The sequence below is a fragment of the Ambystoma mexicanum genome, chromosome 12, assembly GCF_040938575.1.
Source record: "Ambystoma mexicanum isolate Mex_15411 chromosome 12, UKY_AmexF1_1, whole genome shotgun sequence".
Lineage (NCBI taxonomy): Eukaryota > Metazoa > Chordata > Amphibia > Caudata > Ambystomatidae > Ambystoma > Ambystoma mexicanum.
Genome location: NC_090936.1, coordinates 79,852,634 through 79,866,773, shown reverse-complemented (window position 1 = coordinate 79,866,773; position 14,140 = coordinate 79,852,634). Strand labels below are relative to the sequence as shown.

The 14,140-nt window shown below is 45.2% G+C and overlaps 1 protein-coding gene across 4 annotated transcripts in view; it reads left to right on the top strand.

Annotated features, from left to right (window-relative positions):
- The window catches only part of PTPN12 (protein tyrosine phosphatase non-receptor type 12), an 820,244-nt gene that overhangs the window by 491,958 nt on the left and 314,146 nt on the right, over positions 1–14,140 (top strand). For all 4 annotated transcript variants that reach the window (XM_069628049.1, XM_069628047.1, XM_069628048.1 and 1 more), the window contains exons 10-11: positions 557–634; positions 719–811. In XM_069628049.1, the coding sequence (XP_069484150.1) occupies positions 557–634; positions 719–811 (171 nt within the window). The remainder of the gene's footprint in view (positions 1–556; positions 635–718; positions 812–14,140) is intronic.

The window sequence follows — 14,140 nt, the reverse complement described above, 5'->3', positions numbered from 1 at the left end:
AGTTCAGCTTGCAGTCTTTTCCATGATTTCCTTTAATGAACAATGTATTAAAATGAGTATTCGTAAAATTAATGCTTATTAAATGAATGTTGCTTGTTTAAAGAAAGAATGCATTGGCACAAACCACAGCATTATTTGGTTCACATATTCACATTAAGGAACAGCACTGTCAATGCAGGACGTAAGAAAACAATTGTAAGTTGTAACCCATGTGTAACCCAACAGGTAGTTTTCATAACCGGTCAGCCATTCACTCACTGTCCTCTACATGATTTAATTAAAATGCATAACAGGTTCCCTTCTGTTCAGTATTTATTGGAATAAATGGCCCATTCTTTATTTTCTGGATTTATTGGACTTGTGAATTCATGAATACTGCAGCACATACAGCTTAACTAGATTGAGATGTATGTGGATGGATTGTTTATAGAAGGCTGAGATGTTTACATCATTTAACTTTATCTTTATGCTTCAATATGTTGAACTGTTTCCTGTGCTCTGGAATATTAGATCTTAAAAATCAAATTTGATTTGTAATGAGTTTCTTTTTGTTTAGAAAATACCAGAGGGTTTTAGTGTATACGACTTAATCAAAGATATGAGAACACAGCGGCATTCTGCAGTCCAAACAAAGGTTGGTGGCTTATTGAAGGCATACTTTAATGTTACCATACACATGTAAAGTAGGCTTAATGTGCATATTTGCTTTTCACTTTAGGAACAGTATGAGCTGGTTCATCGCGCAATTGCCCAGCTCTTTGAAAAACAGCTGCAAATATATGAAAGTCACGGTAACATTTCTGATGGAATGGTATGTCAAGTTAACGTTTCCGATTTTTTGCATTGTTCACGTGTACTAATTGTGTGACTGTCATAAAGGTGCACTTGGTTGTGCAATTTAACGCTATTGCATCCTTTAAATAATTACAAACACTTTTGGTTCCAGTGTTTGCTACATGTTGCTGCATTCCTTTAAACTATTAGTTTTGATTCCTATTTTCAATTGGGCAATTTTTAAAGCCCTCACATGGCGTGTTTAGGCGTTCGTGTAGCAAACATAGGTATGATTTGAAAGACAGAATAAATAGTTAGATTCTGAATCGAATAGGCCATGGTGGGATGTACAATCAAGAGTTATCCAGAAGATGGATTGTGACTTCTCAGTACTCTGCTTGATAGAATAGTAGGTTAATAAATGCAGAGAAGTGAAGGTGTTGGGGAAGATTTTCCTTTGGTAACCCCAATCTTTTTTGCTTATTTTCCAACTCTGTCCTGTTTTTTTGGTTACTTCCCTTTCCTGTTTTGTGCCTTGAAACACATTGTGTATAAGGGCAATATAAATACCCAATAAATAAATAAATTCATATTGGGGGGCGGGGGTAGGCTAGTCCCTAAGACTGTAAACACAGACTTTCTCTTTTGGAATCTTTGTAGCTTCACAACTGCACACATCGCCTTACAAAGCATCCCAAGTGCCCTTCAATGTAACATTAGAAATGTTTACATGATGGCTTTTTGGTTACTTAGACGATGTGCCTAAGACGAGCTGGTGGCAGCTGTGATTTTTACTGTTTCTGTGATCTTATTCTTGTGCACTTTTGTATTTACTGCGAATGGCTACCGAAGTTGGCTGGTACCCCAAATTGGCCGTGCCACAAGATTTTCGCTTGTTCTTTGACCTTCCTCCTGCCTTCTCAGGTCAGGAAATGCCATATTTGGTAACCCCTTTACTGGTGAAAGCTGCTGCTTTTCTGTGCAAGTGGGTTTTGTGTGTGAGAGCCAGGGGGGTCTGGGACTGTCTGGAGCCCCAGCGAATTCCAGAAGGCCTGAAGTGTCACCTGGAAGAATCTGAGTAAAGGGGATGGGTAAGTGAACATCTGTTTCTATCCCCCCACCTCCTTTCGCCATTAATTTAGCATTGGGTGTAGAACCCTTCTTCCTAAACTCTCTGGCGTGGTCTTTAGTCGAACTTGGGTTAAGGTTCCTTGCCTAGGACTTGCGTTGATAATAGGATGGAGTTGCGGCACTTAGCGGACTTGAAGTAAATAACTAACTTTAACTTTCAAAGCACCACCACAGCCCACCGCATCAGTTCTGAAATAGCTTCCCTGAAGAAACCATAGTTGGAACGTGAACTTTTGGGCACAAGGCCTATATATCTTATGGCTGGACTTCATAAGGAAGAAGGAACTGGGCTTGTGCTTATTCTAACTGTTCTGTCTGGTTTTCTTGCATCTGATTAGTCACCTGTTCAATACTGGTATTTAGTGCACATGCAATTGTATTTCGAAGGGTTGATGTATGTCTGTGTTGCATAGGTTTTTTGATTACATTACTTGTGATTTCTTTGTTCTGCTTAGTGTGTTCATAAAGGCCAAATAATTGTTTTTTTTTTTATATACTTACTGCCTAACCTGAATTATTGGTGGTGTTCGGTGCGGATTCATTGTAGCCCTAGACCACTCGCACGTTTGCTGAGACTAAGCTTTGACTGCTCTTCCAGACTATCTTGATTGGCTGTTGTCTAACTTCTGTGTCTTCCCTGTTTACTATAGAGTGGCCTCCAAAATCCTTTCGCAAGAGGCTGATTCGAGAAATCCCATCTCGACGTACAACTAAAATAAAAATGTGATGAATCATTACCTTACCTTAGCATTATCTAAGAGTAACTGTTCTGCTGTTTGTTTGGACTGTGAAGTCATTAGTTTTAGTATGCATTTGCCTCCATAGTACTAAAATAATCAAACCTTCCAATCAACACACATAGTGCTTGGGGGGCCATGCTAGGCCTATTTGTGTGTTCTATCCCTCTGTGGATCTAATATCACATTGAGGTCTCTGTAAAAAGAATTGTGTAATCGGTAGCGATACATACTTTTCTTGGACATCTACACAAAAAAAGATTTGCATCGTATACATTCAAAAATGACAACTTGCTAGAATAGGTTTCCCTTGCCCGACTTGTGGATCTTCCTTCGGGGTCTATCAAGCAGCCCATGTGATGAGATGGTTCAAATTTGGCAAATCGTATTGAAACAGCTGCTTGATAGACTTAGATACACTTATGGGAGTCTGTCCAATAGGCACAGGATCAGAGTGAACACCACAGAAAAAGGCTGTTTTATTTACATTTACAATGCGAGTGAACAGGCAGCATGAACAATCCTCTTTGGGGCCAGATGTTAAGTGCAGCCTCGATGGGATATTTTTTCTCCTAGTCTTATTGTTTTTGAATCCTCACTGTTTACCTTTTGACACTGCCAGTCATTTGTTTTTTGTCTGGTAAAACTGTATTAGTTTCTTGCAGGACTTTTGTGGCAGCTGACTTGCAGTCCCTGTCCATGGAGTGCTTAGATCCTGAGCACAGATGGATTCGTTTCACGTCCCGTCATGAGTTTTCTCCCCAGGCTTTACAAATCTTCAACACTGAGCTCTTCAGTAGGTTTCTGGATCTTATTAGGCAGTTTGTTCCTGGCTTGAAATGTTGTAAGATATGTGAAATTGTATTTTCCCCATTCAGGTGACACCTTTTTGAGGTTTACTAGATGGGGGTACTAGTGTCTTGCAGCAGTTATCCACTGCCATACCAAGGCCTCTACAGCTGATCCTGGTGCTCACAGCAAATGCACTGATGGGCATTTTACAGTGTCCTTTGGACCTATGGTGATGGAGCATTTGGATCCTTTTACTGGGCTCATTGAGCCAGGGGGCTGAAGGTCTGGTACTGGGATATGTCCAGTGGACTCATGCATTGGCAAAGAAAATAACATAAGGGCCCACATGGTTTTACTGCAGTGGGTTCTGCATTCAGCACAAGGTAACCCAGTTTCTACTTTTATGCATCTGAGCAAAGCACTGAGAAATGTAATCTTTGCACTCCACATTGAGAGATTCTTCTTCATGTACCTCAAATCAAAATCTTTAAAAGAGGATAATCATATATACAGTTCTGTGGCAAGCACAATTTCGCCTCATGCCTTAAAAAAAGGTGTTTCAGAGTAAATCGAATGTAGCAGCGAAGCACCTCGACATTAACAGGGACTTGGTGGCCACAGATGTTTTGCAGGCCTTATCTGTGGTGCCTTTCCCTGAGTCTCAACCCTCATCTCCTCTGAAGCTGCCTGTTCTGAAAGTCTCTCCAATAAGTTTGCCTCCAGCTGTCAATAAGAAATCTTTCAATCATGCGTGGTCTTCCGTGTTGCGTTCATGGCCTACATATCCACCAGTCCCTTCTCCAGCATTGGATCTTTCATGGATTCACATGCTTAGAATATTCCCCGTCGTCGGACTGGGAACCCTCGGTATATTTATAAAGACGTTTCCCATAGGAAAAAATGTCAACATTTTTGTGTCCCATCTACGTTGTTTTGGGCTGCTTACGCCTTCCACAATAGGACGTAGCAGTATAAATAGCCCCGCACCCGCGGCTCCCTTCAGATTTCAACCGTCTACCAAAGTAGTGGGATCACCTCGTGTTATCGGCTATTTTACAAGGTTGATTTAGTTCCTTTCCAATGTCTGGGAAGGCATTGTTTCGTCCGTGTGCTACATGCGGATTGAAAAAGGTTTACGAGGGAGATGGGCATATGGATTGCCTGTATTGTCTTCATCCCCATCATTCTGCAGACAGTTGAGATTTGTAAAGGCTTCTCACAGAAGACCCTGAGAGACTGGAATAGATGTCTAGTGACGTGGCTGAATGACGGCGCAGAAGCGTACCCTCCTTCGGAGGTAGGCTCTACACATAGTTTGGCCTCGATCAAGATCTCCGGTAGCTCCCACCGCTCTGTATCTGCAGAGCCGCCGGCGATGAAGCCACGTTCGACCGAGAAGTGTTCCTCTGAGAAACATTCTACGAGGGAATCGTCATTAAAAGGAAAAACTTTTCTTCGTCAAAAAAGCATAGAAAAGATCTGTTTAAGACCACCTCAGGAGAACATCACAGGTCATCCTCGCGTCGAGATTCGTCGAAGCATAAATTAAGCTCAAAAAAGGCGGGAACGCCCCAGGAACCTGCGCCACAACCACCGCTGTCATCGACGGGAGTTCGGTCGTCGACGCCTTCATTACCATCAGCACAGATTATTCCTACAATCGCTTGGTCCATTCAGACGATGACGATTGAAAAGGTGGGATTGTCGACGGTGGCCCCTCTGGAGGGCTGGCAACCGGAGGTGTACGATCCGATCTTACCAGAGGCCCTGTTACAACAGAAAGCGGCCCTCTCAATATCATCTGTGGAAGACGACCGGGAACCGGTGGTAGGCCCAACGGATCTGGGACTACAGAGTGTCAATACGTTGACAGTCTCGAGTGGGCGAAGTATCCCAGTTACATCGTCGTTACTGAATCCCCAGGCAGTGTTGTCCTTGGAAGTGTTATCCACATTGCAGACTCTATTGAGCAAGTTGGATGCGAAGTTGCCTCGCATTGGTGCACCTGCAGTGGTACCTACTACGCCGGTCGATGACAAACCAGGACCGGCCCTGCGGTCAATGGCCAGGGTACCAACAGCCTGCCTGGTTAGCAAGGATCGTCCACGCTCACACCCGGAGGAAGGAGAGTTACCGGATTCCAATTCAGAACATGGAGAGTTTTTTCAAACATATCATCGTCCCCTTCAAGAGATCCGACATGGGAATCGGAAGCTGAGGTGGAAGCTCCAAGAAGTCCGGCACAACCATCACCGCCGGATGACATTGGTTCCTTCCACGCAATGATGGGTAAAGCATGTATCGCGTTTGGCCTGACCCCCGAGGAGGAAAAGAAAGACTGCTTGTTTGATCATATGGGGAAGAGGAGGAAGTCTGTATTGTCGGTCCCCATTCTAGACCACGTCTGGCAAGAAGGGTTACGAACCATGCGCCATCCGTTTTCGGAGCCTGCGGTAAAAGTCAGACTGGAAAAGAAATGTAAAGCTCCTGAGTCTACTCCAAAATGTGTCTTCGCAGCCCTCCCCAGAATTGGCGGTATCGGCAGCTGCTGCAAGAAAGGCGAGGTCCCAGCATAAATGCACAACCCTCCCTCCCCCCGGACAACGAGGCCAGGAGGCAGGATGCCTTTGGCAATAAAGGGTTGTCGGTAGGAGCGACGACGGTGAAAGCAACTAACTCACTGGTTATAATGGTGAGATACGACAGAGAAATGTGGCACCGTTTAGCCCCCATCCTGGAACATCTGCGTGATGAGCACAGTAAATCTGCTATGTTGCTGGTGCGTGAGGGGGAAGAGGCGTCAAATCACTCGATTAACATCGCTGTAGACCTGGCGGAAGCAGGTTTCAAACAGACAGCGTGGTTTTGAGAAGGCAAGCCTTGCTTAATTGTACGAACTTTAAACCAGAGGTACAGTACAAAGGGCTCGATATGCCGTGTGAAGGGTAGCAATTGTTTGGGGAGAAGGTGGACGAGGCCTTAAAAGGCATGAAGGAAGACTCGGACACAGCACGCTCTCTTGGAGCCCTACAGAGCGGCAGAAGTTTTCAATCTTTTCGCCCCTTCAGAGGAGCATCAGGAAATTCCTGATTTGTGTCATCCAGGGTTTCAGCAGGCCATCGTACTCCTCAAGGCTATAGGCGAGCTGCCCAGGCGACTAGAAGAGGCCGAGACTTTCGGGCTTCTAGAAGAAGAGGTTATTCATCGTCCACGAAAGACAAGCAGTTGAAGACCCAACAATGATGTGCTTCAGGACGTTCTGGGAGGAAGATTGTCTCGCTGCGTCGAGTGGGAGAAAATAACATCGGACCGTTGGGTGTTGGACACAGTAAAACTGGGTCACTCTTTGCAGTTCAAAAACGTGCCACTGCACATTTCACCTGTTTTTGGCGCAACCCCATCTTCAAATATTACAACAAGAAGTGGTGCTTATGCTGCAAAAAAGGGGCTATAGAATTGGTCCCAGTGGCTGAGAGAGGTCACAGAGTTTACTCCCGTTACCTCATTAAAAAACCCAACGGCAAGTGGCGACCCATTCTAGATCTCCGAGATCTCAACAAGACACTGAAAAGTCTGAAGTTCAAAATGCTTACGCTTCAGGAGGTTATCCGATCTATTCAGCCAGGGGATTTTCTGTCGCTAGACCTGCAAGACGCATAGTTTGCAGTAGTCGGACGAACCCACTATCAGTTCAAAGTACTCCCATTTGGAATAAAGTCATCTCCCAAGACATTCACAAAGTGCTTGGCTCCAGTAGCAGCTTGGCTAAGAAGAAAAGGTCATCATGTTTACCCTTATCTGGATGATTGGTTGATAAGGGTGTCGTCGCTATAATGGCACAAGCAAGTCTAAAAGCCACTATGTGACTTCTGCAACGGTTAGGCTTTGGGATCAACTTCGAGAAGTCCTCCTTAACTCCCTCAAGGAACTTGGGGTTTTTGGGTGCGGAGTTCCTGACGCAGCCAGGACTGGTAAAACCATCCTTGGAAAGAGTTCACAAACTCGGGCACAAGGCAAAGGAGTGGAAAGCCAACACCAGGGTGTCGGTAAGAAAATACATGTCACTATGGGCCATGGCGTAGTGTATCCCATTAGTAAACAATTGTCGTCTCTTCATGAGACCTGAATTTCTGGCAGACCCATGGTCCCAAAGTCGGGGATTGTGGTCAGACAAATTGACCATCAACAAGCTTCTGCAAGCGCTTCGGTGGTGGCAGCTCTCAAACAATCTAACGAGAGGGATGTCCCTGCAGGAACCAGAGTTTCAGATGACGGTGGTGACGAATGCATCTCTGACTGGATGAGGAGCCCATCTGGAGTCCCTGCAAGTGCAAGGTCAGTGGTCAGCGGAAGAATCGACCCTTCATATCAACGTACTGGAGTTGAGGGCGGTACGTTGGGCTCTAAAATCATTCTTGCCACACATAAAGGGATCAGTCGTACGAATATTGACAGACAATACGACCATGTTCTACCTGAGGAAACAGGGAGGTGCTAGTTCCAGAACACACTCGACCGAAGCTCAGGAAATATGGCATTGGGCTCTCGAACAGAAAATAAGCATATTGGCTTACCACCTGCCAGGAGTAAAAAATGTACAGGCGGATTCTCTCAGCAGGGAGATGAATCGACTGTACGAATGGGAGTTGAACCACCAGCAACTGACAAACGTTTTCAGAAAATAGGGCCATCCTTCCCTAGATCTCTTTGCAACGAGAGAAAACAAGTGCACGCAGTATGCAAGCAGATGGCCACAACCCGACTCACTGGGCGAAGCATTCGCCTTCCCGTGGACGGGCAAGATTGTGTATGCGTTTCCTCCGTTTCCACTCATCCGAAGGACTCCACAATGGATTCACAAATACCCAATGCCGTGTGATCCTAGTGGCCCTTTACTGGGCGAGGCAGTCGTGGTTCTCCGACCTACTCCAGCTGTCGATAACGCAACCAGTGAGGTTCCAGAAGATTCCGAACCTTCTATCTCAGGAGAGGGGAGCAGTTTGGCATCACAACCCGGACGGCCACAGCCTGACAGCCTGGTTCCTGACTTCTCCCAATTTGGGGCTCTGACCATTTCATCAGACTGTCGAATTTTCCAAGCAGCGTGGGCTCCGTCCACAAATACTTCGTACGCAAGTAAGTGGTGGAGATTCTGCATGTGGTGCAAGGATCAACCAGGATTAGAACCCCTGAATATCGCGGCAGAGCAGATTCTTCCATACTTGCTGCACTTAGCAGAAAGGGGTTTATCTTTTTCTTCGATAAAGGTTCACCTGACTGCCATTTCGAGATTCACTCGTAAAAGACATTCAACACCACTGTTTAGTGATCGATTAGTTAAACATTTGCTAAAAGGCTTATTTCAAACATTTCCTCCAACCAAAAGGTTTCCTCCGAACTAGAATCGCAACCTGGTACTGGCGGGACTAATGAAGGCGTCGTTATCTTTAAAATTCTTATCGTGGAAATTAGCCTTTTTGGTGGCTATGAGTTCGGCAAGACGACTTTCGGAACAGGCGTTAGTTATCGATATGCCATACTTGAGGTTTTACAAAGACCATGGTATTGGAAAGCAATCCTTATTTTATACCAAAAGTTCCAACTATATTCCACAAACATTCTTCTATTGTACTGCCGACATTCTTTGCAACACCCTCTTCTTTCGTGGAAAAAGCTCTCCATACATTGGATGTAAAAAGAGCTTTAAAGTTTTACCTCAATCGTACTCAAGACTTTAGAGGTACAAGACAACTATTTGTGGTTTATGGCCTTTCGACAAAGGGAAAAGCGATTTCAAAGCTAGGACTTTCCTGTGGGTATCGTCGATGATTGCTTTTTGTCACTCGAAAGCAGGGAAGGTGCTGGAAAAGCGCCCAAAGGCCCATTCAACGAGATCCACTTAGTCATCGGCGGCATTGTGGTCCAGAATCCCGCTGGGGGGATATCTGTCAAGTGGCATCCTGGTCGGTGCCGCATACATTTACCCAACATTATTGCCTCGAGCAGCAACATGCAGAGGATATACAGATGGGACGAGCAGTCCTACGACACCTTTTTCAGTAAGGTAAGCCACATAGGGGGTGTTTTCCTTCTATCAATGTATCTTAATTGGTTTTTACTGTTAATGTACCATGTCTGGAAGTTTTTTCCATGGCTAAATGCATGTGTGGCTATGATGATATTGGTTTGCATTGCACACCTCCAAATTAGGGCTACTGCTATACAGTCTATTCTAAGCATGTGAATCCATGTAAGATCCAATGCTGGAGAAGGGAATAGTTTCTTACCTGTAACTCCATTTCTCCAGCATTGGTATCTTTTATGGATTCACATGCGTCCGCCGGACTCCCCTGCATGCAAACTATATATATCAATGCTGGAGAAATGGAGTTGGAGGTAAGAAACTATTCCCTTCTTCCTCCCTGGGGTGGAGGAGGGGTGGGGGTGGGGGGGGGTATATGTGTCAGAGTGATTGTCGCTGGAGGTTCTGGTCCGACAGCCACTCTACAGAGGTCAAACTCTAAGCCTAAATGGCTATTATTGAGGCTTGTGCTGAGGGCCTGGCTGGGTCTTTCACCAGTGCCATCAGGGAGTGCTCGTAGGGGTCTAGGAATGGCCGAGTACTCCAGTGCCTCTTGCATAAACTGCAACGAGTCCCAAGAGCTTCAGATCTGGTATTCAGTTAATCGCCTTTAACGGGACATGCCCTGAGCATAAATAGCATTTGACAAGCGTTTCAGGATCTAAAACTCCTCCAAAGCCCTTACCTGCGCCAGACTTCAGTCCTCACAGTAACAGCCCCTCGGGAAGCATGTGCTACCATTTTGATCTCAACAGACTCTGCATTATTGTCATCCCTTCACGGTTCAGGGCACTTGCCTGGAGAGATGTACAAGATGGTGCCAAGTACTCAGTCGAGACAGGTTCAACTGCCCCTGATGGTTTCAAAGGAGTCTTTTACTCCTGTGATGAATTTCTCACCCATGACCGCTGCCTGGCTGACTTAATACCCTGAAGCTTCTGGGTCCCTTATATTTTATTGGACATTTGAAAGGCATCTATACAGAAGTGTTTCCAGGCGCCACTGAACCATGGACTGCACAGCCTAGACAGCCATACTGGTGTCATCACAGCCGGCTCTCTGGACTCCAACTGCCTTGGCTCATGAAATCTCTGCAGCCTAAAAGGCCCGATGAAGGACTTTCTTCCTCGGCCTGACATGGTGGCCCTGGCTCTGCCTCTACAAGGGCCTGACTTCTGTGCCGACTCTCAGCCAATCCCACCTGGGCCAGCAGAACCTGTCTGAGGATCCTCTTCCAGATACTGTTAATGATTCTTAGCCTTTTGACCCAGTTACGGGGTTGGGGCAGAGGGGTTGATCATTCTCACAAACCAGTTGATGGAAATGAACTTAAACCATCCTGAGTTTTGGCCTACCACGAAAGGTTTGATCGAGTGGTTGGTTTTGTAAAATGTTTTATTTAGGACATTAAAACCCCGAACAAGACCAAGATTCCGCTGCAGAAAGATGGCTTGGCGGAAGCCTACACCATCTGGAATAACCAATTCTCTTACCTCTGCAAGATAGTTACAGGCAATCCCCTTTTGGCTCTGTCAATCGGTATGTACCTTACCTTATATTCTATGGTGGTAGCTGCATTTTTATGATGAAGGCAGTTTCTCCTCAGCCTTTTATGACTCCAATGGAGTCATCACAAATTCCCCGGTGGTGATCTCTCATGTGGCCAAGGGACAGCAGCCGCTACCTGATTCCGACTTTTGGGGCGGCTATCTGAGGAAGGGGACTGCTACCAGGGGGATATCATGACTTCACTGGATGAGCTATGGCATGTCCCCCTTTTCCCACGAAGAAGACCCCCTGTTTCTGAATATCCTAGTGGCCTTTTGCACTGTCTTTTGCCCCCTTTAGGGAAAATAGAAGAGAACTTTTTCCAAAACCCTATAAATCAACCTCTCATTGGTATGAAAACAAACGGGTCTAAGAATGCCTGGTCTACAAGCTCCAAGAATGGCTTTTCTAAAAATGCTTTGAAAGCTGCCTTCAATACTAAGTGCCCATCATGTAGGACTGATCTATCATATGGCGTCTTTGGAAAAGACCCTCCAGTCAAAAACCCATCAATGGATTTAAATTCTCACAACCACCTCAAGCAGCAGTGGAACTCAGTGGACTTCAATTCCCATAACCACCCAAGTACTGAGACAAGGAGGGTGAGGGAATTGACATAGAGCAGCAAGCTTATTGAGCGGGCTAGTTGTTGGATGAAAGCACCTCTGCACAGGGCCTTTAAAAAAGGACGTGACTGCTTCAGTGAAGGCGGACTGAGGCTGCAAGCATGAGCCGGTGTGCAGAAGCTGAAGGCATGAGTAATTGTGCAGAAGCTGGAAGCGTGAGCCGGTATGGCAGAGTGAGATGGCTCACTGCCAGAGAAAAGAGGCAACGTGGCACGAGTGAGGCGTGCCGTAGGGATGCCAGGAACCGCAAGAGGGTCTTTGGGCATCTGGCAGCCAAGAGACTGTGTTGTCCTTGCTGTTCACCTGAGAGGCCAGCGTGCTCGAGCAGAGCCGCACAGAAGCCCGAAGAGACATCGGAGCCACTGGGTGGGTAGCAGGCAGTGAAGGTACACTGTAAGTGCATGGCCACAAAACGCTACAGAGAACTGGTGAGTCTTGCAAAGCAGAGTCTGGACCTCAGGGCGTTAGGGCGACTGCGCCAAAGAGAAATAGATTATTGCAAGGTTATAGAAAGTGAGATGACAAGATCATTTTGAATCGAGAGAGCAAATGATTTTGAACATTGTCAAAATTGCAGTAAGTAAAGTAATTGTTTGTCAAGTAGACCTACCAAGCCAACAAGAAAGGTATATGCTACTTAGAAAAAAAAGAGGGATTATGAGATAAAGCCTGGCAGGATAGTATACCAGGCAAATTGCAAACCTACAAGTAGTATCGAGCAGAAACCGTGTTTGTTAAACAAGAAAGGAACTTGTGTTACAAGAAGGAACTTTTTGTTACTAAAAAACTTAGAATGCTGAACAGTGTTTGTATAACAGGATTGTTGTGGGCCAAGAAAGACACAGAGGAACTGTTAGTCCCAGATGCATTTGTGATACCAGTGAAGAATCCAGGGGAAGTGAATCACCCTCTGAAATTGAGTCTTTTCCATTTTGGAGAAAATGTATGTTGAAGTTAATCTACTTTTATTTAAAGACGCTTTTTTGCCAATACCAGGTTATAGACATTTCCCTTATCACGTTATTTTGTTTTAGTGTGAGGATAGATTATTTGGACACAAGGATATTTTTTTTTATTTACAACATCCTGACAAAGAAGGATCCTTAGTTTTGGTTTTTAGGCACGGAATATCTGCTTTGGAATGGGGTCAGAGAGCCCTTTTTCAAACTCATTGAAGTTGAATAAAAGTCTATTACCAAAAGATGACAATGTTGTGTCTGGCTTTCATTTCTGACCCCTCACACTTTTCTGTGTGTCCACCCTGTAATCTGCCAGGGAAAGAGGACATGCTCTAAAATACAATGGAGTAAACATGTGTATACAAACTCGGCCTTATAGTTCTTATCGGCCTATCGGAAGAATCTGGCCGGGTCTTTTAGGCTCTCCTGGCTATTGACAAGCGTGTTTTGTTCTAGTCTAAAGTGGCTGCTGCCAACAGTCTAAATGAGTGGATCGAAGGATGCACTCATCTAGACTGCATCAGTGCTGGCATACGCAGAAAAGCAGGTTTGTGCTCCACCAGTTTTGACAAAATATTGCACCTTCTATTAGAAGGCTGGGAGTTACTGACAGCTCAACTGATGAGGAGCTTACAAATAAAACAACCTCCACTCTCAGCTACATTGCTGCCAGTTTCTTACGCTGTTGCAGCCACTAGCCTCTGGATAGGACTTCAGAGCATTGACCTCTTGAGGTTACTTGAGAGTAAATGTACAATTGTGCACATTCTGCAAGCATCCCCAGAAAAAAGTAGAGGACCAACACTATAGGCTTCTTGAAGCAGTCATGCTCATCTATCTCCCAGGTGGAGAATAAAAAATGAAGGCAGTGTCAATATCCATGCATCTCCCATTGGGGGTAGGATCGCAGAGTTTGCAGCAGGGTGTTTTTTGTTTAATTCCGAGGATTTGTGAGTCAGGTCTGCAGTCTCATGCGGCTAAAGACTGCCTTTCCATCCTTACCACCTCTGACAGGTTTGGTCTTTCAAGCTTTAGCAGAATGTACAGTATATCCTCTGTAGCAAGTTTTTTTTGGAGCTGGGAGAGGTTTCTTTTTATTTACTACAGGCTGTTAACTGTACCAAAGAAAAACCAGGTAGGCCTTGGAACAGTATAAGACGTCTTCATCAAATCTTTTCTTTGCCCAGAGAATTTAAAGATAACGCCTTCTCAGATCCTGTCACCTCTAATGTAAGGAGACTGGCTATGCGCAGTGGGTTCGAAGAGTGCATATTTGTCTTTTCCTATATGGGTTCCAAACAGATGGTTTCTGCACCTTTCACTGGAAGGTATGTGCTTTCAATTCAGGTGCTTCACCTTGGGCACAATGCATCCTCGAGTATTCACGTAAATTTCGGGCCATCTGTGTACAAAAGGAATACACCTAAAGCAATATTTGGGCGACTTTCTGCTCTGAAATTCATTCCTTCGCCGAGAAAGCCTCAGCTTCTG